Genomic DNA, 25,192 nt, shown 5'->3' on the forward strand with positions numbered 1-25,192 from the left:
CATCAAGGGGGCATATTTGGCCTGCGCACCGTTGACCAATGGAAGTTGACTACCTGCCCACAGCTGATAGTATCACGTCTATGGCGTCTTGTGCCCACAACACCGACTAATTTGGACAACTTTTTCCAAGTCCTTAGTTGTTATTTAGGGTCAAAGAAAATGTCTCAAGCTTACATCGACAAACTGACACGCATTTATGAACGGTATACTGAGTACGTAACCAAAAACCCTGCAGCTACTGCCCAACTGGAGAGCACGGTCCGGACACTCTCTTACCTTATTGCAGGTGAGTCTCAAGTTTACCCATAACTGACCATAACCATACTTAATCATATAATAAGAACAATTTCTATACATGCTCTTTTTATATATATTTTCAATTATAAATTATTTCTATATTACAGGGCGATTTGCAGATTCCCACGAACTGTCTGAGCTAGGTATGTAGTACTACCTAACACATCCTCACTTGAATATCGGACCATTTATCCTGCATTTATATATTTGCTGTGGTCTTTTCTAGTTAGGTCTTCAAAGATTAGACACAGCCTATAAGCAGCGTCTCTCTGTTGACGAACAAAACGGCAAGCAACAAAAACCTGGGCTGTTTGGTTGTTTGCACAGTTTCGTTTAGTTGTGCAAACTTAATTCCGAAAAGTTGGGACAGTGTGTCAAATGTAAATAAATGCAAAATGGCAGTCATACAATTCAACTACTGTAGTCCTATTTTTACAAGAATCAAGTCTTGAATTTAAGTAAATTCTTATTTTATGATTTCAATTAAATCATCTGCAAATGTCTGCTTTCTGTTTTTATTGGCATTTTACATATGGTCCCAACTTTTTGGGAATGAGGTTTGAAAATGGTCCTGTAGTTTGTCAAGTGTTTATTGCATGCATCATGTTCCTGGAGTTCTGTATGGCTTTGTCTAATTTCTTGTTTCAATATCAACATTTCAGTGTATTCAGCCTCCAACCTTCTAGTCTTGTTTAATGACGGCATACTGCGCAAGGGGTTAAGATGCACTCTCCCTGTGGTAAGTTTGAAAGGGATTCCAGATTCACAACATGTCAAAACCATATTGATATTGAAACAAAATTAATGCTAAAATGCTGTAATTGTTTTTATATAGCAGTTCTGGAAACATGTTGGACTAAGGCTGAGTGTGTAAACATTTGGTTATACCATTTTTATAAGTATTTTATAAGTATAAGTTTGAGCTTAATTTCACATGAAGACTTTACTGATTTGACTCATTAAGACTGTATTTACAGATAGTTATCTTGGCAGTTGTGCTTGTGCTTCTCAGTCCCTCTCCCAACAGAGACTGCTCACGTGGCTGTCAGTCCTAGAATATGTGGAGGTCTTTCTGGAGATGGGAGCTGCAAAGTTATGGGGAGAAGCAGGCCGCTGGTTGGTGATCGGTGTCATTCAGATTGCAAAGTACTTACTCTTCCTTTTATGTATAAACTTCCTTCCTAAGAAATATGTCTGGAGGAGAACAGTGCTTTTGATAGGGGCACATAGTATCGTTTGCAAATGGTCAAACCTAGCATGTTAGTCCAGGGTTGTCCTGAGACCAGTTGATGGCAAACCAGCCATTTATCTCTAGCCCCACACCTTCCTCCCCAACACAAATTAGAATTTAGATTGCAATGTTCTTACATTATAGTAGCTATGTGGCCATTCATAAAATGGTTCAATAACACCATCCTGTGATCATGACTTGGTATTAAATAAGAAAGGAATAGACTGCATGGCCTATATTGATTGAAGTGGGACTACACAGTGATATTTGATAAGGGAGGAATATACTTGATGGCCTATGTTGAAGTGGGACTATACAGTGATATTTTATCAGGAAAAAAAATTCATGGATGTTGCAGTTGCCCATTCGGTGCCTGTGATTTCCTTGCCAAACAGCAGGAGCAGTCAAAAACACTGTGTATTTACATGAAAAGATGGATTTAAATAGTCATATTGAATTGTCTAGTCATATTGAATTGTAGGTCAATTAATGTGTGACGCCACCTACTATTTTGGTCGGGCCCAAAGATCTAAGATATTGGATTCAGACATTGATCAGAATTGGTCTGTTCATTAACACATGTTCCAGGTTGATTGTAGGTCTTAATTAACTTAATGTTAAAATATAATTATTCTCATTATATAGGGTTAGAGTTAGGCATTATATCTATTTTTATTTTCAGGACGATATTCCGTATCCTGCTTCTTCTATGGTACAAGTCTGGCATTCAGACCTCACCTCCCATCATCCCACTGGACAGAGATGCAGAGTTTGGTGATGCAGGCGAGTAAACCGAAGTCATGGTTAGGCATTGAATAAAAAAAAAAACAGTTTAGCAATCTGTTCAGCTACATACTCTGCATACAACACACATTTATTTGCTAATGTTGAAGGTGCTGTGGGTAAGATTCAGGAGTTTCAAAAAGAGCGAGGAAGAAAATTAACCATGAGCGGTCTGCAGTCTAAATCTGTTCATCAGGCACTGCCGACTAAAAACAAATATTCTCACAAAGCCTTTCACTCAGTAATAGCTGATGTGTTGGTGTATTTTCTGTGGTATTTCTAACAAATTACTCTCAATTTATAGCTGTTGAATCTCACCCACAGCATCTTGTATTAAACAGAGCTTGTGTGTGAGTTGTGATGATTGTGGATATCCGCTCCCTAGACGAGCGGCCGGAGGAGCAGCCGGACCCAGGCTGCTTTGTGGGTCAGCGATCAGGAAGGGTTGTGAGGCCACTAGGGGGCGGTAAGAGAACCTTCTATAGCTGAACCCCGACTCCATTTGATTTGCATTGGATGACACCCTCTCTAGGGTAAGACACGCTATTGCAGGCATCACTTGTTCATGGCTGAGATGGTTTTGAACTATTGGCTCAACTGTAGGGCTGCTCGATTTTGGAAAAAATGAGAATCACAATTTTTTTGGTCAAGATTGAAATCACGATTCTTCTTGAGTTTGAAAATAAAATGCATTTAACTTGAACTTCAGAATCCCCCAAAAAATCGTTTGACCCAAGAATCGAAATCGTGATCAAAATTTGATTAATTGCACAGCCCTACTCAACTGGTAATCCAATAATGGTGTTCAATTGATTCTGAGAATGTATGAACTCGGGTACTGTTAGGGGACTTTCACACATCTACTTAAGTAAACTTTGTGTCGTTTGGTTAGTGCTCATACTGGGCTTTGTTAGGAGAACCAAACATTGTAAACAAACACCTCATATTCATCTAATAAAAGTGGCATTGTGTTTTAGTTTGCTTCCTATAGTAAGGAAGCAAAACTTTATATTTTATATTATATATATATTATATATTTTTTATATTTTCAAATTCAATCAATTATTAATTGTTTTGAAAAAAAAAAAACACCTTAGATTAAAAAATAAAAAAAAGATTAAAAAAAAAAAAAAATATATATATATATATATATATATATATATATATATTGGAATTCTAAGGTGTTTTTTTTTTTTTTTTTTTTGGAATGTCATGCGTTCCACCCGCACTACCTTTGCGATCAACCGGTTGATTGACACATTGGGCACCCCTGCCCTACCATGTTGTCTTGGGAATGACAACATGGAGGGTTAAGGGGGGTTTCCAACCTGTTGTTGAAATTGTCTGTAACCTTTGGTTACCAGCAAAGGCTCTCTGAGTACTGTAGTAGCTTTTGACAAAAGATTTGGGACTGATGTACTACTAATTTTATTTTTTATAGCTACAATATTCTTATTTAATAGACATGTCTAATTTACGGGGTTCAATATACAGGGTTGCTACAACATCATGTGTTCCTGATCAATAAGAGCTGAATACATTTTGGTGCATATGGCTCCTTAGATATTTTTATGGGACTTCTACCACAGCGGTATCTGATGTGTTTGTCTCTGTATCGGCTAGGCCCATCTCTACAGACCAGGCTGTGGGGCGTGCCCTCTCAGGACAAGAGGAGGAATCTCAGGGAGGAGCTGAACAGCAGGCCAACCGACCTCGGCGTCAAGGAGACGATCGCTGAGTCCATGTACATCAGCCGGCCTCTCATCCACTGTATCCTTCTCTGTGACTGCAAAGTGTACTTGGTAGCACAATGTTATATCATTGTAATTCGATTATCTCCTTCCAAGGATAATCAACGATTAATTCTGGAAGCCACCATCATGATTGTCTTTTTTGTCCAGTTATGTATCTAGTGCTTTGGGTCGTCATTGTGTGCCTACTTCAGAATATTTTCTCTTGTCCTTAAAGCGTTACTGCAGTACTCTGTCTTGGACTGTGTGGTAAAGGGTCCTGGAAGCCCTGGATAATTTCTGGACTCCTAGAAGCTTCAAGGTATGAAATAAATGTTTTAACCAATGCATGCACTTTGTGTATGGTGTAATATGAATGTCATTTTAATAATAATAAATAATATTTAATCATTTTTTTATTGAAATGGCCATTAAGATATCTTATCTGTGTTTTATTTTCTTTAGCTTTAGTTTACTCAGTGAAACCAAGTTTCAGAATCGATGGGAAAGGGCCGAGACGAGGAAGAGAACCTTTCTGTTGCTGTACTACCTTCTTCGCTCACCCTTCTATGATAGATACTCAGAGTAAGAACGTCTGCCTACTTTCAAACATGATAATCCGAATGCATTTGAATGTGTATGGTGGCTAGTTTTTGTGAAATATTTCTTAAATAGACCGACTTCTGGTTTAGCATGAGGAGAGAGTAGACTTGAGGAAACATGGCTCCCAAACTTTCTAACCCTTTTGCACACTTTGCTGTGCAAAAAGGGAAAAAAAAAGAAACGTTTGCAAGATCTCACCAACTATATTCTCGAGCTGGATACACAATACGCGACAAACCTTTCTCCAGAGCTGTATAAAAAAGGGTTAGACCTCCAATCAGAATTTAACATTATCCACCAAAACCGCAGAGCACTTGCTTATGCACTCTTGTGGTCTATCACAAAAAAAAAAAGTGGCAACCCTTTGTCTCCTACTTTAATGGTTTACCAGCTCTTCCCTCGGCCTGAGTGCATATCTCTGTAAAGTGGTGTTGTCCTGTAGCTGACTCCTCTCCATTGTGCTCTCTGACCCCCCCATGTCCAATGTTTGGACATGGGGGCTGAAGTAGAGGTTTCTAGTTTTTTGCATTGATATATTTGTATTATTATTTTTTTATTCTGTGCTTTATTTTCCGTCACAATGTGAAGCGTGTTGTTTTTGTTGATGTCCCTTTAGGGGTGGGCGGGGAAACAGAAAATGTAGGAAAAAATTAATTGTGCCCTGTTAACCTGGAATTGTCTAATTGTTTAATTAACTTATCACCAACAAAAAAATGTTAAAAATATGTCTAAAATATACAACATTTCATTTTATTGGTGTTCTCTAGTGTTATTTTACACTCTATTTTATCTTTATTTCCTAGGGCCAAGATCATTTTCCTGCTACGATTTTTGGCTGATCGTGTGCCTGGCATAGGCCTGGTAGCCCGTAAGTATATGCACATTTTAAAACCTTGTTAATCCCCAGTGCATTAATGCTAGACCAACATTGGAACACAGTACTTGTGTCACATGGGTACAAGGGAACCCAATGATGTTTAAACTGGTGACATCATCTCATAACTTTGCTTGCTTACTACGTGACTAGGCCCGATAATGGAGTACCTACCCACCTGGCAGAAGATCTACTTCTACAACTGGGGCTAAGTCCCGTTGTCCCATCTACCACTTGAACTGGAGAGGATGAAGTCTGCAGCTTTAGACACAGTGGCCTTTTCTACTGAGAGTTTTTCAAAATCATGGAGGATGAATATATAATTCCTGGGAAATTATTGCCCAAGGTGTTATGATAGTCACTGATCGGTTGTTGATTCCTTCAATTTTAAAAAGGTGGTTTAGATATGAACTGACATCATTCCCTTGACATTATTTTCAGTTGTCAAGCAAGGATTTTGTGAAGGGTTAGTTCAATCAATGCACAGAATGCTATTCTCTTTGAGTGTTAAATGTGTAAATAATTGGCACAATTGCACTGTTTCTTTTTATACTTTGATCCCAAATTGTCCCTTGAGCTTGGCTATGTTAGGTATAGGGATGTGTGTGTAATGTGCCATTATCTGGTGAAATATGAATGGAAATTTAACGTGCACAGGTCCTGCATTGTCCTAACCCCTGCAGGTGCACAAAATCCCAACTAGTCACTTCCTTCCATATTCAACATGAGCTTGTTCTGCTCAGATAGCGTACAGCGGTGGTTATAACTTACATGAGGAATAAAGGGGTAAAGCAATGTAGCTTTTCAGTATGATTGTCTTTTACTGGTGATCATGATTCCAACTTCTTTGTAGGTCTGTATGATCACATTAACTATACTGACTCAATGTATTCCTTCAATTTACACATAAGTATGGCACTGCATGTTGGCAGTGGAGGAAGGAACAATGAAGACACGATTTTCCTTTGTAAATTATTTGTCATCTTTATTAAAGTATATTTCGTTTAATATTTTTAGCCTAAAAATATAAAAAATTAAGTTAGTTAAGCCTTGATCTTTTGCCAGGAAAGGTTGGTTGTCAAAGTCTACCTGGAATACAATGCCAAGAGATTGCAATGTTGGAATATCTTAAAAGGTTATTTTCTGGTGACCTATTAAAAACAAAGTTCCACATTGCCTTCATGCTATACTTTAAACAATTCTTTATGCTTATTTTAGTACAGAAGTTGAAATTACCATTAGACAAAATGTTCTTTTGAAAGACGCAACCTGCTAGCTTTGTCCCGGGTGAGCAATGGTGCAGCTGTCTAACATTACAGGAGAACATTTCACTCAACAAAGTCAATGCTGTTCAGATGATCATTGCAAACATCAAAATAAAACCGGAATTAAGCCCCTGTAAAGAGCAAACATTTTAAATTGATGGTCCCTCCTGGTGATAGGATACATCTTCCACTGTTAGTGGGAGAAAACACACTTAGGTAAAACAAAAACCCAGCTGAGGTGGTGACTCACAACACAAAAGATGACGGAGGGGACGTCTATTCAGCCGTTAGCCTCTTGCCTGTCGGTGCCTTATGTGACGAGGAGCAAAATAAATACGTTGACTGGAGAAACGTGACCACGGAACCTCATTTGTTTTTTTCTTGAGTTAGCAAAGGAAAAAAAACAGGATAATTCTCAATTACAATGACTAAATAAAAGTGAGCACAACATATCAATAAGATCAACACCATGTCTTTGTGAATAAAATAAAGCAGTTTATCACAAAAGCTAATTTTGAAATCAGACCGTAAATTACAACTATATTTAGGGTTCCAGGAGATAACCGAAACTACACTCTAAAAATGGCATCCTTTAAGAAAATAAAAATCAAGATTCCACAAGTGAGCCTGAGAAAACACCAATACTGCCTCACTCCCGATAATTGTCCTCCGACAGTGAAATCAAACGATGATGTCGCTTTTTCCACAGCTGTATTGTCACCACAAACACAGAGCGTTTGGCTTGATCCATCTTGTCTGTTGGGTATGCAAGTGTCATTCAGGAGACCGGTTCATGCTCTGCCCTCGCCGCTCGTACTAGGTCTTTCTCGTCAGATAGATGATGGTCACTCCGTTCCGTGTCTCAATAAGAACCATAGCGATCCTGTGCCACAGGAAGAAAAAAAAAGACAGCCATAAGTAATTTTGCCTCGCTGCAACATCATACGCCATATGACTCGGGCACATTGTTTCCATTACCTGGATGGTGTTCATGACACCATTGGCCAGGACCGCCATCTTGCCTGCCACAGTCTTAACCCCCTGTTTGAACTGTGCGATGTCCGGACCAGAAGGAAGAACGTTGTCCAAGCCCGACGCCCCTATAGGCAGGAAGGAGCAGGAGTATTAACGAGGTCCAAAAAAACATTTTCACGAGGCATCGTCATAGCACATACACAGGCATTGCCAACACCATCTATTGGTCCTGGTTCTTTTATCTACCATGTAGACTACACCTGACACAGATACACCACCCCCATTTAATATTGAATTAATCAAAACAATGAGTTACCTGCTGAGCGGTCCGAGTTCTCTCCGAACAGGTCAGCTGAGCTGATGGCGCTGTTTCCGGACATGCTCTCCAGTCTCGTCTTGGTGTCATACTGAGAACAACAACAACAACAATATCACATGAATGGACAACAGTAGCCGGCTACGAATGTCACGGCTGGCTTTACTAGTGGCAATAATGGGATTTATCATAATGAAGCCTCCTAGACTTTAGTGTATCCATTTCATGTCTGAAACAGACCTACGGGTGGCCATTATGAATAAATGAACGAGTAAATAAACAAAACAATATCGTTGACTGAATTCCTCACGTCCGCACTGCTCTCCCGGCCGAAGAACATGTCGGAGGAGATGGCCTTGGCGTTGGCAAACTTCTGTCGAGCCTCGCTGGACTCCGCCACGGGCGCGGACACCTCCGCTTTCCTCCTGCTGGAAAGCCTGGAGGCGTGCAAGACAAAAACACACACCGCTTCACTACTGGCACCCGTGAAAAGAGAGTAAGCTCTACAGTTGTTGTTGTCCCTGGGATTTGTGAATGGGAAGGCGTGCATGTTGCCCACTAATCAGATTAATTCCAGAAAGAATAGAGGGAGAAGTAAAAACAATAAAAAGGGACTTAATCACAAATCCATGACCAGGAATGTAAGAGTCCTCCAATAATCCATCTACAGAGAGGGTCAAATGTGCAGGTACCTCTCTCCTATGGGCTGGATGCTTGAAATGGTGACCTCTTCTTTGGGCTCCTCTTTGTCCAGAGCCCAGGAGGCACTGAAGGAGGCTGTACCTCCATCAGAATCCCAACGGGACCCAAAACTGTCTCCGACTGTAAACGGGTTGTCCTTGTATCTGCGCGCGCGCGCACACACACACAGACACACACACACCTTTAGTTGAGATTTAAGCGCTGTAGTTTAAGTACAATCTGTAACGTATACCATAAGCATCCTTCAGCTATTCCTGAATGAATTCTCTGTGAGAACATCTATTCTGGTTCTCTGCATGCCTAACTCTGTACGAGAAACATCCATAATCGCACAGATTATGGATCACTCCCAGCACATTTTTGACCCATCAGGGCATTATTTTTCTGATGAGGAATCAATCTTTCCTATGGAAGAGGGTCATTTTTGTTTAGCACTACTGCTATCTCTTTACAACAGCTTTTAGCAGCTTCAACATGTATTTATATTATTAAACTTCATATTCAATTTCATAATCAATTTTCCTTTCCACATACACAGTCTAGAGACCGTGGGTCACCAGCACCATCTTATCTGCAATACTACAGCACATTGTCTTCAACAACAAGAACCTTCTCTGTTGAAAGAAACAAAATGGGTTGAAGCATACTTGGGGGGACCGGATGTGAAGCCCGGCTCGTCAAACAGGTCTAGTTTGGAGCGTGTGGAGGACTTGATCCCCACAGGAGTCTCCTGCTCAATCACCTGCATCTCCGACATCACAGAGTGGGACATGGCGCTGGCAACAAGAAAGACGCCACAGTGAACACACACACACACACACATCATGAAGACCGCCTCACTGTTAACAAGGGTAAGCCACATAGAACGAAACGGCCATTTAGTTTATCACTTTATCACAAAAAAATGTATTTCCTGCAGAAAACGCGGCGAGTGCTCTAGTGCAAAGTGAGGTCGAGAATATGTTTTAATAAAGCCACATAGTTTAAAAACGTAAATAAATGTTAAATGGCTTAAATAAAGTGAAGGGATTTGAACTAGAAATGCTCAGATCAGCATTTTTTAGTCCGATCACCGAAATCATGATCTGCCGATTGCCGATCACAGAATGGCAGGGGAATGGGAATTTTCGTGCGTGTTCTCGTTGCTCGCTGATCCTGCCATGTTAAATAATCAATCATTATTGTTGACTGAACGCTGATGCTAGTGTTTAAAGATGCCGGATGTTGCGCTCATCATTATTCGTCCAGTGGCGTCACTCTGGCCAATCAGTGGCCACCAGCCAGCTGTTTACGTCACACAAAAGTATCAGAGCAGGTCTCTTGGAACCTCGACGGAGGTCAGACTAAAAAAAAGTACCAGGTACCTAATTTTGGCGATCGAAACGCAAAAAAAGGCGGGCAAAGTGGAGGCGAGTTGAACTGGTACCGTCGGCGGAAAAGGGGCTCAAGTGATCCCCCAGACCGGTGTTGTCCCTTAAATGAGTGACTGATTCCCTACTAAAGGATCCTGCTCACTAGGCAACGTTTAAAGTCTTGCCTTGCCGTTCAGTCGGTGGTCCACACTAGGTGACTCTGGAAACATACAGGGGAAGCCACACATGAAGCCTCTACCGTCTGAATTATCGATTATCCACGCCTTCTCTGAAAACTACCCAAATCTTTACGGGCACTCGCTCACGCTCACGTAGACGGGATTGAGGTCCACAAGGTGTTTGTATAACATTCGTATAACATCTGCTGGATGTAACGACGCCGCTCTGATGGGGGAGGAATGTCACTTCAAATGGGTCTGGGGCCTTGAGGAATCCAAGTCCATAATATGCTAATCAATTACGTCCCAACTTCGGCCCGGCTCATCATTCACCTCACCTGCGGTTGCCGAAGCCCATGCCCAGCCTCTCGGCCTGCTCCCTCTTCTTGCCCTCCATGTTCTGGATCTTCTTGTCCTCCATCTTCCGGTCGATCTCCAGCTCCTTGTAGGCCAGACGCATGGAGGCCACACTGCAGCCGGGGACCGGGGAAGCAGTGTTGGGTTAGGGTGAGACACTGCTTTCATTATTTGTGCTCTGCTGCGTCTCCAAAGAAACAGTTTCATGTCAGATCACACAAGTCAATCACAGGTTTGTAAAATCACAACAGCTGAGAAACGGAGGGAGGAGGGGGATTATATTTGTTTACGTTTCAAATGTCTGGCAAAGCGAGAACAGAAGGATCAGTCACCGACCTCGCGAATGTGGGTTCTCGCATTACAGAATCTAATTCCTTGAACCACAATGCTGAATTGCAATATCATTTCGACGTTACATATATGCATTGAAAGACTCTTGACTTACATGGAGTCCTCCGAGTTTTTCTTGGCCTCTGCCAGCTGCTCCTCCCTCATCTTTTCCGCCACCTGTGCCTGCTTCTCCACCTCCGAGAAGCTCTTACTGCTCACCTTCTGGGCCCCCAGGCCTTTCTTAGCCCCAAGCTGGGGGGAGAGGACAGACAATGTTTGATGGTTTGGTAGAAGTGCTACAAATCTAGCCCCTCTAGAGCAATGCTACATTCATCTATGGATTTTAAAACATGTTCCAAGAGGCCAAACACTTACCCCCTTTTTAGTGGTCATGGGCTTTTTCTTTCCAATGAGGGAAGGTTTAACATCTGTAGCACAACAAACCATGACATCAAGTCGCAGGCAAATTAAAGCTCTTTCAAAGCCCAACAGAACATGATCCTGCAACTGCACAACATTATCAAAAATTCAACATTCATTCATCCAAACAAGGAGACAAGTGTGGCAAGAATGTTTCTACTCAGCAATAATTGATCAACAAAACACGACAAAACAGTGGGTTAAAGACAAGTATGCCAAAGCATCACCACACACAACTCATTCGATCAAAATCGAATGAGTTTGTTTTCCAACAGATTCGTCTGGGTTAATGCAACTATTTTGGAGTTGCATTATATATAAAAATGTTATATACAATTAAATATTGCATTTTCTTAGAGAAGAATCGGTAGACAAACAAAAAAGGTTTAAAAGTCAAACAAAGAAGAAGCCTTTAAAAGATTAAACTTCGGACATCTATATCAAATGAATGCCAGTTTGTAAACAATGTGCTCAGATGACAAACTAGGGCTACCAATTACTTGGAAATGTGAGAGTTTACTTCCTGATTCATGTGGTTCCTGATCTTAAATGGGTGTACTATATGCCAGATTACACTTAACCATAGACCTGGAACAGAATAGCTTCAATTACCACTCTTTTCTTATCGTTTTCCTGGCAGTTTTAATTCCCCTTAACCACTGATATTTTAAACACAGACATCATTATGCTTATCCCGTTAAATAAACGCAATTCCTGTCAGAGGGTGAATTAGTAATGTCACGGTGTGGGCGTTTTCACACCCCTGTGGATGTTCTTCTGAGAACAACACGGTAACCGGATAACACCGTATTGAAAAACACAAACAAAAATAATAATTTCTGTATATTTCCATTTCGGAGCCAGCGGAGAGACCACTGCTGCAGAATAACGTTTTTATCAACTGATCATTTTATTTCTATTGATACGATATATATATATATATATATATATATACACACGTTAAGGAACCCTGGAAATTAACTATCATATCTCCGAGGAGACCGAGGCCATCGGGGACTCAACCGGAGATTCCAGTGTTACTCTTTTTATTGTTGTTGGGTGCCACCCAATGCGTATTATTTACGTTAAATAAAAGTGCCTTCACGGCTTAAACTGACGCCGACGTGTGTTCATTTGGGGAGGCGGGATATTCACGGACCCGGGTTACCAGAGTATGTATGTGTACTCATGTATGTTTGTATGTGTACCTGTATGTATGAGTGCATGTATCCGTATCTGGAAAGCATAGTATAGTGACAAGTTAAAAAAAAAAAAATAATAATAATAATAATCTATCCCGACGGACATTATGGGTCCCAATGGCAAAAAAATGTTCAGCATGCAAACTAAGGCATGTCAACTCAAAGGTTTTGAATTTCTAATCAATCAGGGCAACCGAGCCGAGCGGAATACCTAATATAGCAAAATGACGGTGGAGACGGTGTGAATAAAATCCAAGCGGTGGCTCGTCCAACACCAGTAACACCGGTAAAAACACCAGGTTGAATGCTTTGGTAAACCTTTTCAGGTGTGGTGCTGGATTAATCACCCAATTTATCAAAATAAAATGCCCTTATATTTCTAGCTTTCTTTCATTTCCTTTGACCATGAAAACCCCCAACAAACCACACACACAAAAAAAAAAAGCTTAGGCGGAGATGCACAAAACAATACTGGAGTACAGCCAGACTATCAACAACAACCTATCGTAATCACCTGTGAGTTTCCATGACTCATCTGAAGACAAGTGCATGGATGCTTCTAGAGGCCAAATGAACATGAGCGCATGTTATTGCTTATACAGAAGGAAAGGCGAACAAACTAAATGGAAAAACTTTAAATGGCAATAATAAACACAAGCTACGGTGTTAAGACTCAATAAACTCACCAATGGCAGCTTTAGGGGATGAACCCAGTCCATCAATGCTTGGGCCTTCTTCCAGTTCTAGACAGTACCAGATCAAATAAAATTATACAATCAATTTAATTCCACATAATACGGACGTTGTTTGTTTGACCTCACCAAAAATAATGCAATATAGGCCCCTGCATTGTAGTCAAATCCCCAAATTTCATGTTCTAAATAAGTACAGTTTTGTTCAGAAATGTTTTAAAATGAAATGCTCATCTTAATACTAACGTTTGCTGGACTCCTGGGTCTTGGCAATTGTATCCATGAGCTGGGGAGTGACAGTGGCTCCATTTGGCTCTGAAAGTGATGGGACTGCCATGCACCAGTCATTTGCCGCCTGAATACAAGAAACAGAAGAATAAAATGGATTATATGCAAGTAAAGGCTTCCTCTGGGTTTAACAATTCTTTGTATTCGTAGCAAGTGCTCACACCAGGGGGCACACTTTAAACCTGGTTATCTCTGACTCTCCTTCCATCAAAAATCTGTTGGTATATGACCTGATCACAGCATCATCATGGACCACCATGGACATCTCCTGCCCGTCCCCAAGCCTAGACGTGATATTCATTTTCGCAATATAAAAAACATCACCCCTGCCATCTTGTACTCCAACTGCTGGCCTCAGTCAACCATACCATCAGCCAACAAATCGGTCGAACACTACTACTATTCTCTTTGCTGCCTCTTACACATGCCCCCCTCAAAACAAGAACTGCGTCTTTCTCCCGCACCGCCCCCTGGTTCACGGATGAACTGCGCAAGATGAAGGCTGCTGGCCGTGCCATTGAGAGTCGTGTCAAATCATCTGGCCTGGCGGTACACAAGCTGGCCTACAAACATTACCAGAAGGCCTACGCAGCGGCCCTTAAAGAAGCCCGGTCCATCTATTACTCCGACATCAATCAATAACAGTCCAGGAAATTCCAAACAGCTTTTTTCCACCATAAACCATCTCCTCAATCCCAAAAACCAAACCCCACAGCAGAACACTGCAACAGGTTTATTGTATTTTTCAAAGATAAGATCAACTCCATCCGGTCTCAGCTCTCAGGCTCCCCAGCTCCATCTCTGTCATCTGCCTGCCCACAACCAACGGCATTTTCGCTACAGTCACACAGATTGAAGTTGAGGGTCTCATCAAAAAGATGAAGCCTTCCACCACCTCCCCCCTGGACCCCTTCCCTACAGCACTCATCAAATCTAACCCGTCTGCCATAAGCCCTCTCATCACACAAATAATAAACCACTCGTTAAACTCTGGCCATGTCCCACCCTCACTCAACACTGCTGTTATAAAACCTCTTCTGAAGAAATCCAACCTCGACCCAAAATGCCACTCCAACTACCGGCCCATCTCCCATCTCCCGTTCCTGTCCAAGGTGCTTGAAAAAGCTGTTGCTGCGCAGCTACAGGAACATCTACAAGGTCATTCACTGATTGAAACATTCCAACATTCAAATATGCTATTTTAAATACAGTAGCCTATGCCAGAGATGTGACGTGTTAGTCTTCCGCGATCTGATCGCATTTCTCGAGCCAGATTACACAGTGCCATGTCGCCAAACTATGACTGTGCGGCTTGAGAAAAATGTACAGCGAAGCAGCAGCCTCCCAGTGTTTTCACTTGTCAGTCGTACGTTACCGTGACTTCTTTACTGACTGGTTTGTGTAGAGTGCGATCCTGCAGACCCGCTCAATGCCAGAGAGGCACACTGCGGGAAAACATGAATGTTCCACTGAACTGTCCACTCTCATCAGGTCGAAATCCAAAAAAATTGCCATATAAGCGAAGTAGTAGCCTTTTTAGCAACCAACGCCTCTCTTGGAAGTGGAAGCGACTTTTTTTTTTTCTTTCTTTCTTCTTTTTTCCACGTGCAAAAGCCCGGATGAGTAAATAGTTAGGTTAGTAAAATAAACAAATTATATTTTTTAAGTAGAAAAAAATATTCATGTAAAGAGACGCCCTCACCCCCACGACGACGTCATCGTCCATCGTTGACGTTTTACTGTAAACATCGTCAACTGCCAATTTAGGGGACATTGCCCGACCCTACTTGCAACTTGCAATTTATTATATATTTTTACTAGTTGCACTGTTATATCATAGTGATGAGGCTTTTTACATAGGAGCACGGCTAGGTGTGCCGTCAAGCTCATTGGATCAGGTTTAAAAGGTCTCGACGACTCAGCTTGCTTTGATTGCCACTAACGGGACATAATGGGAGTTTGTACATAGCTTTGATGAATACTCCATTCTCGAGTCAACTACAGCATTGAGCAGCCTGTTATTTCTATATAAACTGATCTGTTATGAATAACAGATCAACAATGATGTGGTAAAAAATTATATTATGTATATGCTCAAGCCAAAAACAAAAAAACATCTAGACCAACCTGTGTGTGCTCTGCAAAGAAGTCAGTAGATTTTTTCTCCGAGGCAACCACTGCTCCAGAAGTGTCTATCCACAACTGGAAAATAAGATTGTTCATTTAGTGAGCAGTGGCAATTACCTAAACAATTTTAAACAGCCTAATCATTGCAGGTGTCCCAGTAAGACACAAAGGAAATTATATGAGTGATCCTCAAAGAAAGAAAATGATTTAGACCTCAACAATGAGTCATAAAGGCCTGTCTTAACCACAACCTTACATAAACCAATCATACAGCAATATAGTTTCTAAATTGTAAGACCTACAGGATTATTGGATTCATATAAATAGCTATATAAACATGCTATTATTTCTAAAGCCTTTGCACTTTTGTTTGGCTCATATCTTCTACGGCACAAAACTTTGGCATGCCACAGCATCCAAATATTAAACCCAAAACAAGACCTATAACCGAATCTCTGGACGTTTTGTCTTGAATATAACAGGATATGGACCTTTTTGCCTTGTCTGGTGTGGGACCAGCTTAAGAGTTAATGGAGCTATATCTAAAAAATTTACTGAACTAAGTAATGCAATGAGCATGATACATACATACATTTCTACGGCCAGTATGTTTTTATCTCCTTTGAAATTTCCCATTTTAAACGCTTGATTATTGCATATGTACCATTAATTCAAAATGAGTGGCCTAATTGACCAGTAAAGTAATAGAAGATTAATTGGGGATTATAGGATTTTAACAAGACTAACAAAAGACATACATCGGTTCCATATTTGGCCAATGCAGAATTGGCTTGCTGTCTTATCTTCTCCCGGTACATCTGGGCAGCTCGGCTGTTGTACTTGGCATTGGTGTCATTTGTAGCACACCCATGTTGCCGAAAGAAGGCAGTCTACAAAAAGCGAAGAAAAACTGTATTTAGTCAACATCAGCGATTGCAATATGTTTTGCATACAGGACGGCTCTTTTACTTATTATATTTATGGACCTGTACTTGACTAGCTCAGGGTCAGTGAAGTAAAGTTGATTTTTGTTTTCTTGCACCTTGTTCTAGTGAACACTTCATATTAGATACATGGTATTTGTTTCCAAACATGCATTTACAGGGCTGAGTGCTCAATTTTTAACACAATTCTGCAGCACTGGTCTCCACTTTCTCAGATTTAAGCATGGAAAAATATGCACTGTGAATTTCCTTCAAAATAAAAATAAAAAAAAACAAAAAAATCGGTGTATATAAACATAACGGTTATCCAAAGCCTGATAATGAGATCAGCCTCAGGGCCAGCCCTAAACACTAAGCTATACTCCCTGACCAATCAGTGATTCCTTGCCGTGAACCCTGCATAGAAGGGTGACTAGACCCTGTGAGGACTGCACGTCTTTGGGTACGCGTAGGTCAGCGACCGGAAAAATGTCTGTTTACATCTCTAATAAGTAACGCAGACTTCCATATGTGTTCAACGGAGAAGTCTGATTTGGTCTTAAAGTAATTTAACATGTACAACATAGTTGTTGAAACTGTTTCACCACAGGTGCTGAACAACACCAAGGGAGGAGGACAAATATGTGTTATAAAATCCCACAAACCAGGCATTTGGGATGGTCGCTTTGAACATGACACTTTTCTCTTTCAAACATTACTGCTTACCAGTTGGCGAGAGCTCTATGACTTACCGCATTGGCATTGCCTCCAACCTGCATACATCTCAGCTGAAACCAGTTCCAGTTGGAATCCAACTCTGTAGATCTAAAAGGAGTACAAGGTAAGGTAGCCTAAAATGAATATGGTGGTATTTTTCTGTTTTTGGGCGGTATTAAATCAAGGTATTTGGACATTTACATGTCCTTTCCCTTCATGTAAATAAAATTACATTTTGATATTATAACAAATATTAACAAACTATTGGTCTGGCAAAACTAGCCATCCAAGTTGTTTGACAGGAACACCTTTCTTACTGACTAGTACATGCAATTAGAACAACAGTACCGCAGTACAGCTTGTAGAGCAAAAGGAAGGGGTGTGTTTGATCCTACTAAATCATGTCAAACAACGACAACCTGTCTCATATTTCCCATGTCAATGGGATGGTTGAGGTGATAAAATTCGTCATGTTGACAGCTTTATTGAAAATGTCTATGAATCACGCAATTCAGAGTAGTCTGGTATCACATAAGGACCCTTCAGTGACCACACATCTACGTTGACAGATTACAAAGTAGTGTTGTCATGATACTAGATTTTCTAACTTATTTCTAATTTAACTATTCAAATGATAAAATACCTTGAAAAATATAAATTTCATACCATTTGATACCACAGGGGAAACAGTACACACACAACAGCTCCGCAACAAACCCTCTGATTTCAGACCAATAAGTCTAATAAATAGTGATAATAAAATAATTACAAAAGTTATAAATAACAGAATAATCAAAATACTTCCATCAATCATTCAATTTAACCAAACAGGGTTAATTAAAGAGAGACCGTTAAAAATCAATGTTAGAACCTCCTGTATATCCCAAACACAATTTGCTGATTTTCCTAATACCAATTTTACTAATTTAAGGGCTTCTCTTCATTAAATTCCTTATACAAATGTCCTTGTGTGCTGTTATTTTAACTGTCGTGTATTGTACTCTGTCTTAAGCTTTATCTGTGCTCAGTTGAAAAATAAGAAAAGAAATCAAACACTTTGTTTTCAATGAACTCTTTAACTTTTAATCCTTTTACGTGTACTATGGAAACAGTAGTGCCGACTCATTTTCTTAACTATATACAGTCCTATTAGTTTCTCCCTCTCCTTCTCTTAGTCACATCTTCATGGTACATCAGTAACCTGTAACCTGATGTACCATGAATATGTACCGATTGCGCAATACCACGCTGAAATTGCAGAGGTATGTTTAAGCCAGCGGTCCATTTTTGCATTAGCCTACAGAAAGCTTGTAGCGATGGAAATAATTGCCCAGAACAGCACATGGGTCGTGTACAACTTTTGAGAGGGAGAGAGCGAGGAGCAAGCGCGAATGGGTTCTGTGTGACTGCGCATGTTTGTTTGTTTGTTTGTTTGTTTGTCGCCAGATCAAAGATTGTACAAAGGACAGATTCAACACCGAAATCGGAAGATGGTTCGTCAAGTGAAGTCAATACTAGACCCGAATTCACACCGTCGCGTTCTTCTAAATATATCAGACAACGAAGTGAAATTTGTGCGTGATTGTCCCGCATTATTCTGGCCTTAGTTGCGGGATTTGAAAAAAATATGCGCAATACCCACAATCCCGCACTGAAATTTAAGCCTTGGGCTGCACAATTAAGAACATTTTTATCACAATGCCGATATTGGCTTCCCACGATAAAATGTATGTTATTGCACGATATTTAAAATGCATGCTCCGCAAAAAAAAGAAATTATAATAATAAGCGCGCCCCGCCCATGCAGTATACGCTCTGGCTCCGCTGTAAAGCAAACCAAGCGCTCCTTTACACATGCTGTCTACGTTGAGTCCAGCACAAACTGCACTGCGGCGCAAAACCTGATCCCTGAGTCTACTGTAGGGAGTCTGGAAAAGGCTTAGCCAATACTTTAAAAGAAAAAAAGAAACATTAAAATGTCTGACACAGCGGAAGTCAAAGAGCTCGTCCCTCGTCGCGGATCATTGTCCGTTATCTGGAAATATTTCGGATTTAGCGCAAGCGATATTAACCAGCAACAAACGATATGCAAAGAGTGCCGTAGAGTTCTGTCAGCACGGCAAGGCATACACAACTAATGTATTCAGCCACCTGAAAGCACACCACAAAACAGAGTATGACGAATGCATGAAGGCTAAAAGTGTTGCATCGGCTTCTACGAGATGTCCCACGTCAACTCAGACGCAGCCCTAATTCCGCCCAGGATTAGGTCGTTTTATTTTATCTCAGCACACACGTGAGTGTGTATGTGCAACTTAAAAGTTATTAAATCAACAAGGTCGCATCAGGTGTTTATTGTGTGTCATCTCATTGAAGACCCATTCCTTGCTGCCGTCAGTGTGTTCCTTACAGACCTTGTGAGGTTTGTGTGTGAGAAAGATAGATGAGGTTCCTTGTATACCACATAATGTCATAATTAATGAGGTTGCATTGAGGTGTGTGTTCGTGTATTTGCCATTGCAGAAGTATATGATTAATCTGTTTTCTGGCAATATACGTTTTTAAATGGTTTGCATGTTTACATTTACTCCATTTAGACTCTTCAAAACCCTTCACTTGATTTAATCCATTCAACATTTCTTTACATCTTAAAGTATGTTGCTTTACAAAAACATAATTTCATTTTCAATTTTGTGTTATATTTCAACTTTATGTGAATTTGCAAGACGAAAATGCTGTGAATTTTGTAGTGTGCTGCTTATGGCTAACTGTGCAGGCCATAGATTTCTCTTTACTGGATGCACGGATGAATTTGTCAAGCTTCTCTTCTGGATGTGGGTAAGACTAATTTCCCAAAAGTCTGCATGACCCTAAGCCTTAAGGGCTAAATAAAATAGCCTACAAGGGACTTATTTCGTTATTCTCTGGAGCAAAAATTGTTTTGAATTGTATCATTGTATCATTATTGTATCATTATTTATCTACTGTGACCCCACCGCTCAATGAAAGCAGTGCTACTCAAGGTTGTATCATTTTAGTATTCAAAAAATAGCAGCATTACTGCACAGAATTTCCATATTTAAGCAAAACATTGTGCTAGTGGTTATTTTATGGATTTTATCTGGATGTTTCATCCCGGAAAAACAGAACACATAAGGAGATCTACGTGGATTCCTAGTCATATCTTTCCTTTCCATTTACTGTATCCAGAAAGTCGGTAATACTAGTTATGTGACCCAGTAACGTCAACTTGTAAATCACGTTTGTGTGTTATGGTGACAGCTCGGAGTAAATTTACTGGCAGGTACCTGATGAAACTGAGGTGCACTCCCAGGGAACGGTGGATACCAGAGCAGTCGATGCATAAGAACACTCCATATGGAATACTGGCCCAGCTTGGGTTTTTTGCTGCACAGTCAAAACATGCCTGTGAAGAGAGGAAACAGGGGGGCATATACTCGGGGATAAATCTAAATCATGTTAGATAGGAAATAATTCACCTTATGACTTGTTCGTTAGCTTGCTCCCTACACATTATGTCCTACACGGACCAATGCAACCCCTAGATCCTTTCGCAGAGAAGTAGTTTATCTGTTCCATTACTAGCGTTACCTGAGTTCTGATTCTTTGTCTTAAGGATGGTGTACGTGACCTTCATATGTGACTGATTCACACCGGTAGATTAAGCCAGCAGAGAAAAGTCACAGTCTGGGCCTATGATATGGCTAACCAGTAGAACAAGCTGGCTTCAAACGGGCCAGTCAATGCGATAACAACCAGGGTTAATAAACACCACATCGGAAAATTCGGATGTACGAATAACGAGTGCTGTCGATTTGCGTTACCTTGTTCGTGGGAATAGATCTTAATCGTTTAAAAATGCTAAGGATTTCGGTCTTATTTGGTTCAGTAGCCATCTTGCCAAATAGACAAGTTCTACTCTCTGACGTCACTACGGGTCGCATCAAGGCTACAAAATAACCGCAGTGCTGACTGAGAAAAAGAAAAGAAAAAAAACATATGTACAGTAACAATGTAGCCTACATACAATATACAATATGTAACACAACAATTCAGTTACTCTTATCCTGGGAAATGCACAATAAAAAGAAAATCGATAGATTAAACTTGTGTACTGAGTATCATCAGCAATGTAAAGTGCGGTATGGTGAAAAGTGCAAGTCCAATTGAAAGTGCCTGAGTAGCGTCCAGCTGCAGTGCCGGAGTTGTGTGGCAAGGGTGTTGTAATTTTGTTTTATATATATCGATAGATCTATATGGATATAGACATCACATGCATGATAGTTGGCGTTTTAAGCTAAAAATGGACAATGTTTCAATTGCTTTTTTTTTAAAGACATTAAATGGTGTAATAGTATTGTGGCGAGCAGCACGGGAAGGATGAGGGTGGGGGGGGGGGAGCCCAGGTTCAGCAGTCCACTGCAGTTCCACGCCCCATACACTGCACTACTACGGACTGCCTTTATTAAAGGTGTGTTCGTATCACTGGAAATTATGGGGAAAACATTTTTTGCGATGTCGGAAAGTAGTCGCTCTGATGATTCTACTTCTACTTCTTGCAACTGGGGCCAGATTTTGTTAACAGGTGTGTTCCAGATGCCTCCAAGACATGAATACTAATGCTGCGATCCAGTTGTATGGTACGCCCACCATCCCAGTCGGAATGTGTTACTGGAGATTGATCTCAAAATATTCTTTTAGGGTTTTACTTAAGTCTTCTACTGTTTCTGACTTATTCAGCAGTGATACGTTTAACCTCCAGTATCTGAAAAAGGATTGCAAGCCTAGATCTACTTTCAGCACAATGGGTGCGTGATCGCTCAAAGTTATAGGTTCAATGAAACATTCCATTACTTTGTACATGTATTGCATGTATTACAATGTTCACACAAAAGAAGCTTATTCAACTGGTTTTGGTGGAGATCAGCCAGGTGAATACATGTCACTAATAATTTAAAACACGAGTAGCTCTTGGACACCTTCATTTGATCAAATTAGCTCTCAGAGGAAAAAAGGTTGGAGACCCCTGCTCTAGGTCAACAATTGTGGATATTTTGAGAAGGAGCAGCGACTGTCAATTTTAATTTGTAATTTACACTGTGACCTAATTTTTCGAGCTATTGACACACAATTGTACACGTGTTCAGTAGGGTGGCCTCTATTTCAAGTCCCTGACTACCACGCAAGTCTAACTGTGATTGATGAATATTGCTTTTTAACATAACCAGACTCTATAACAAAAACATGAAAAATGTCAGCTGACAGTATATCAAAGCAGGTTTTGGAGAAGTTTTGGGCGAAAACTGATTTAATTTCTTCCAGGATCAATCGAAAGGGACTACATTACGCTATGGAGGGATATATTCAAAACTTTAAAATACATACGGAAGGTAACAAGCTTAAAATCAGTTGGTATTCTGGCCTGCCGCACAGTCTGATCTACATTACACACTTTTTCTTGTCCCGTTGTGGCTTGGGAAAAGGGATGAAATATACCCCATTCTGCAGCCTCTCGGGATACCGACTGTCCATGTTACATGCACCCCAAGAACGTCGTTTAACCATGTTTATTTATTTTTTAATATATTATGCCTTCTCCCTGTTGTTTTCAATGGAGTTGTCCGAGCCGATGTCCGAGTATAGTTGAAGCTGGAATGTCATTGGCTCAACTGCGTTCTAAGGGTGGAACTTAGTGACAGGTCAATTAGAACTATGAGTACAGAAATTTTGGATCATTTGGACTTTTGGTGGATTCTGAGAAACTTTTTTGGGCCTTGCCACCCATAACGCCTGACCGGCGTTATGGGTCCCAAATATATAAATATATATAAATATATATGTTGCAAATATATTTAGCATGCAAAATAAGGCATGAACACCAAGTTTCTCCCCATCGGGAGGCCATGACGAGCATTTTAACAGTTTACTGCAAATATTGTGTTGCCAAACATTGTGTGATGCGTTCTCCTCTTAGACGGCACCCTGTGAAGCAGATGGGAGACGTTCTCCATGATGGAGAGGAGGTTTGACAGCATCCTCCTTTCTGCGACAGCAGCTCGGGGGTCCAGGAACTCCCGTCTGTTGCTTCCCATTGTTGCCCGAGCATACCACAGCGTAGAAGAGAACGCTCAGAACAACCCGCTCTGCCCTTCTCACACACACACACACACACACACACACACGCTTGCACACACAAAAGCACTCACATATTTATTCCATATATTTATAGAATTGAATGCCTCCCCATCTTCGTGAATCATCTGAAGACCCACCTCTTCAGGGAACATTTTGCAAGCTGATGTATGCAATTGTTTGGATAAGTGAACCAACTTTACTGAGCTGTACCATTGTGACCTAACTCTAGAAAAAATAATATTGGAATAGGAAAGCATCTGATATCTGATATATATTTTGTAACTGTTTGCAAAACCCCCAAGACAAAAGATATATGTAAAAGAAATACAGCCTTGTATTCCTATGGATAGTAGTAGTAGTAGTATTAGTAGTATTAAAGTTGTCAATGTACCTGTAAATGTGTGTGTGTGTTTAAATATATATGTGAAAATAGGCAGGGTACACAGAATGAATGAAAGAAAACACCATGTTCAGCAAATTTGCGTTGCAAGTTCTCTGCAATCTGGTTTTTCCTGTTCAGTGGTTATGAAAGCACCGCCTCTCAATCACAAATCACTTTAAACAGACTTGAATGTGTAGTCGTGGGAGCACAATGGCAAAAATGGCTATTTTAATGCTTTTGCCTGCATTATTAGGTATTGCTTTAACTCAGGAGAACTTCTATGGCGAAAGTTTAAGTTTTATGCCTATACAAAAGAAGGATGGAACTGTTCAGGTATGATTTGGCATTATTTTTTCTGTAACGTCAAAGCAAAACAGAAAAAAAAAATATTCTGACAAATAGACAAATGGCTAAACTACAGAATAACTATATATGTATAACAGGATATATGTCTCACTACCAAGAATTGAAATAAACATATCCTATATATATCGTACTGGGTCTTTGCAGGTGAGCTTCTACTATCGACAGAATGGCAGAGGTAGCTGCAAAGACCAACTCTCGTATCGGTGTGAGATTGGGTATTGTGATAACATAGAGGACTCGAAGCCTGTGCTTACAGACAGCAGCAGCTCTGGTCATGAAAAGTGGTGCCAGTCAGAGGGACAGGCCAGAGTAGCGACCCTCAACAACCAGTCCCTTGTCTTAAAGTATGTCAAAATGTCAATGTCTTCAGCGTTTCAATTTGTTTGGATTTGTGCATCTAGGAATCGAGGAAACTCACTAAAGCACATTAGCAAGGTAGTAATAATACATGTATAGTAGTGTTTTTGCTAATCTAATAACTAATCAAAATAAATGTGATTGATTTTTGTGATTTATGAGGATGATCATGATTATGATCAAGATTATTATTATTTTACATGATCCTATCTATCTAATTTCATTTATTCAGCAAACTATATTCACTCGATTTTTTTAATTTGTCTAAAATCATTCATTGGAATTTGAGGTTTACTAACTACTTTAGCACAGATTATAATAATATGTCTTCACTGTTTTAGAGACACAGGTTGCTGCTGGCCCTCTAATGTTCATGGTAAAACAAAATGGATGGCTGGGGGAAAGTTGGACCTTGGATATCGATCAGACACTCACACCTACAACAAATTTCCTGTCACTGCAACAGTGGCATATTTACGGTACAACATGTTGTTAGTTCTCATATCAATAGTTGACCTGTTGTTAAACAAAAACCTTGACCCATATGTTGATTTACCACAATGAATGG

General features: G+C 40.3%; 2 protein-coding genes across 3 annotated transcripts; one reads left to right on the forward strand and one right to left on the reverse strand.

Moving 5' to 3' along the window:
* Nucleotides 1–44: 44 nt before the first annotated feature.
* pex16 (peroxisomal biogenesis factor 16) lies at nt 45–6,317 on the forward strand. The gene is made up of 11 exons (XM_084476587.1): nt 45–286; nt 405–440; nt 960–1,036; nt 1,310–1,443; nt 2,211–2,311; nt 2,697–2,777; nt 3,935–4,081; nt 4,291–4,363; nt 4,507–4,626; nt 5,448–5,512; nt 5,672–6,317. Exons 1-11 carry the CDS (start codon nt 160–162, stop codon nt 5,728–5,730), a joined length of 1,020 nt encoding a protein of 339 aa, XP_084332713.1. The 5' UTR covers nt 45–159; the 3' UTR covers nt 5,731–6,317.
* Nucleotides 5,774–21,328, reverse strand: arfgap2 (ADP-ribosylation factor GTPase activating protein 2; the record flags this gene model as incomplete). 2 transcript variants are annotated; one of them, XM_084476586.1, is made up of 17 exons in its annotated part: nt 5,774–7,666; nt 7,762–7,883; nt 8,075–8,165; nt 8,385–8,511; nt 8,767–8,919; nt 9,424–9,552; nt 10,646–10,777; nt 11,110–11,246; nt 11,370–11,422; nt 13,131–13,175; nt 13,303–13,359; nt 13,555–13,663; nt 15,724–15,798; nt 16,482–16,613; nt 17,399–17,471; nt 20,672–20,790; nt 21,209–21,305. In XM_084476586.1, the coding sequence occupies 17 exons, from the start codon at nt 21,278–21,280 to the stop codon at nt 7,646–7,648; spliced, it is 1,647 nt and encodes a 548-aa protein (XP_084332712.1). In that variant the 3' UTR covers nt 5,774–7,645. The 2 variants fall into 2 exon arrangements, with proteins under 2 accessions (XP_084332712.1, XP_084332711.1); XM_084476585.1 differs by lacking the exon at nt 13,131–13,175 and having other exon boundaries at nt 21,209–21,328.
* Nucleotides 21,329–25,192: the final 3,864 nt, after the last annotated feature.

Source organism: Micromesistius poutassou, assembly GCF_964030765.1.
Source record: "Micromesistius poutassou genome assembly, chromosome: 12".
NCBI lineage: Eukaryota > Metazoa > Chordata > Actinopteri > Gadiformes > Gadidae > Micromesistius > Micromesistius poutassou.

What these genes read in the sequence shown, in the direction of transcription:
- pex16 (XM_084476587.1), top strand. Translation starts at nt 160, where the DNA reads ATGTCTCAAGCTTACATCGACAAACTGACACGCATTTATGAACGGTAT. An exon ending in GGTGTCATTCAGATTGCAAA is followed by an intron (nt 1,444 to 2,210) that starts GTACTTACTCTT and finishes TTTTATTTTCAG; the next exon opens with GACGATATTCCGTATCCTGC. An exon ending in TGCAGAGTTTGGTGATGCAG is followed by an intron (nt 2,312 to 2,696) that starts GCGAGTAAACCG and finishes TCCGCTCCCTAG; the next exon opens with ACGAGCGGCCGGAGGAGCAG.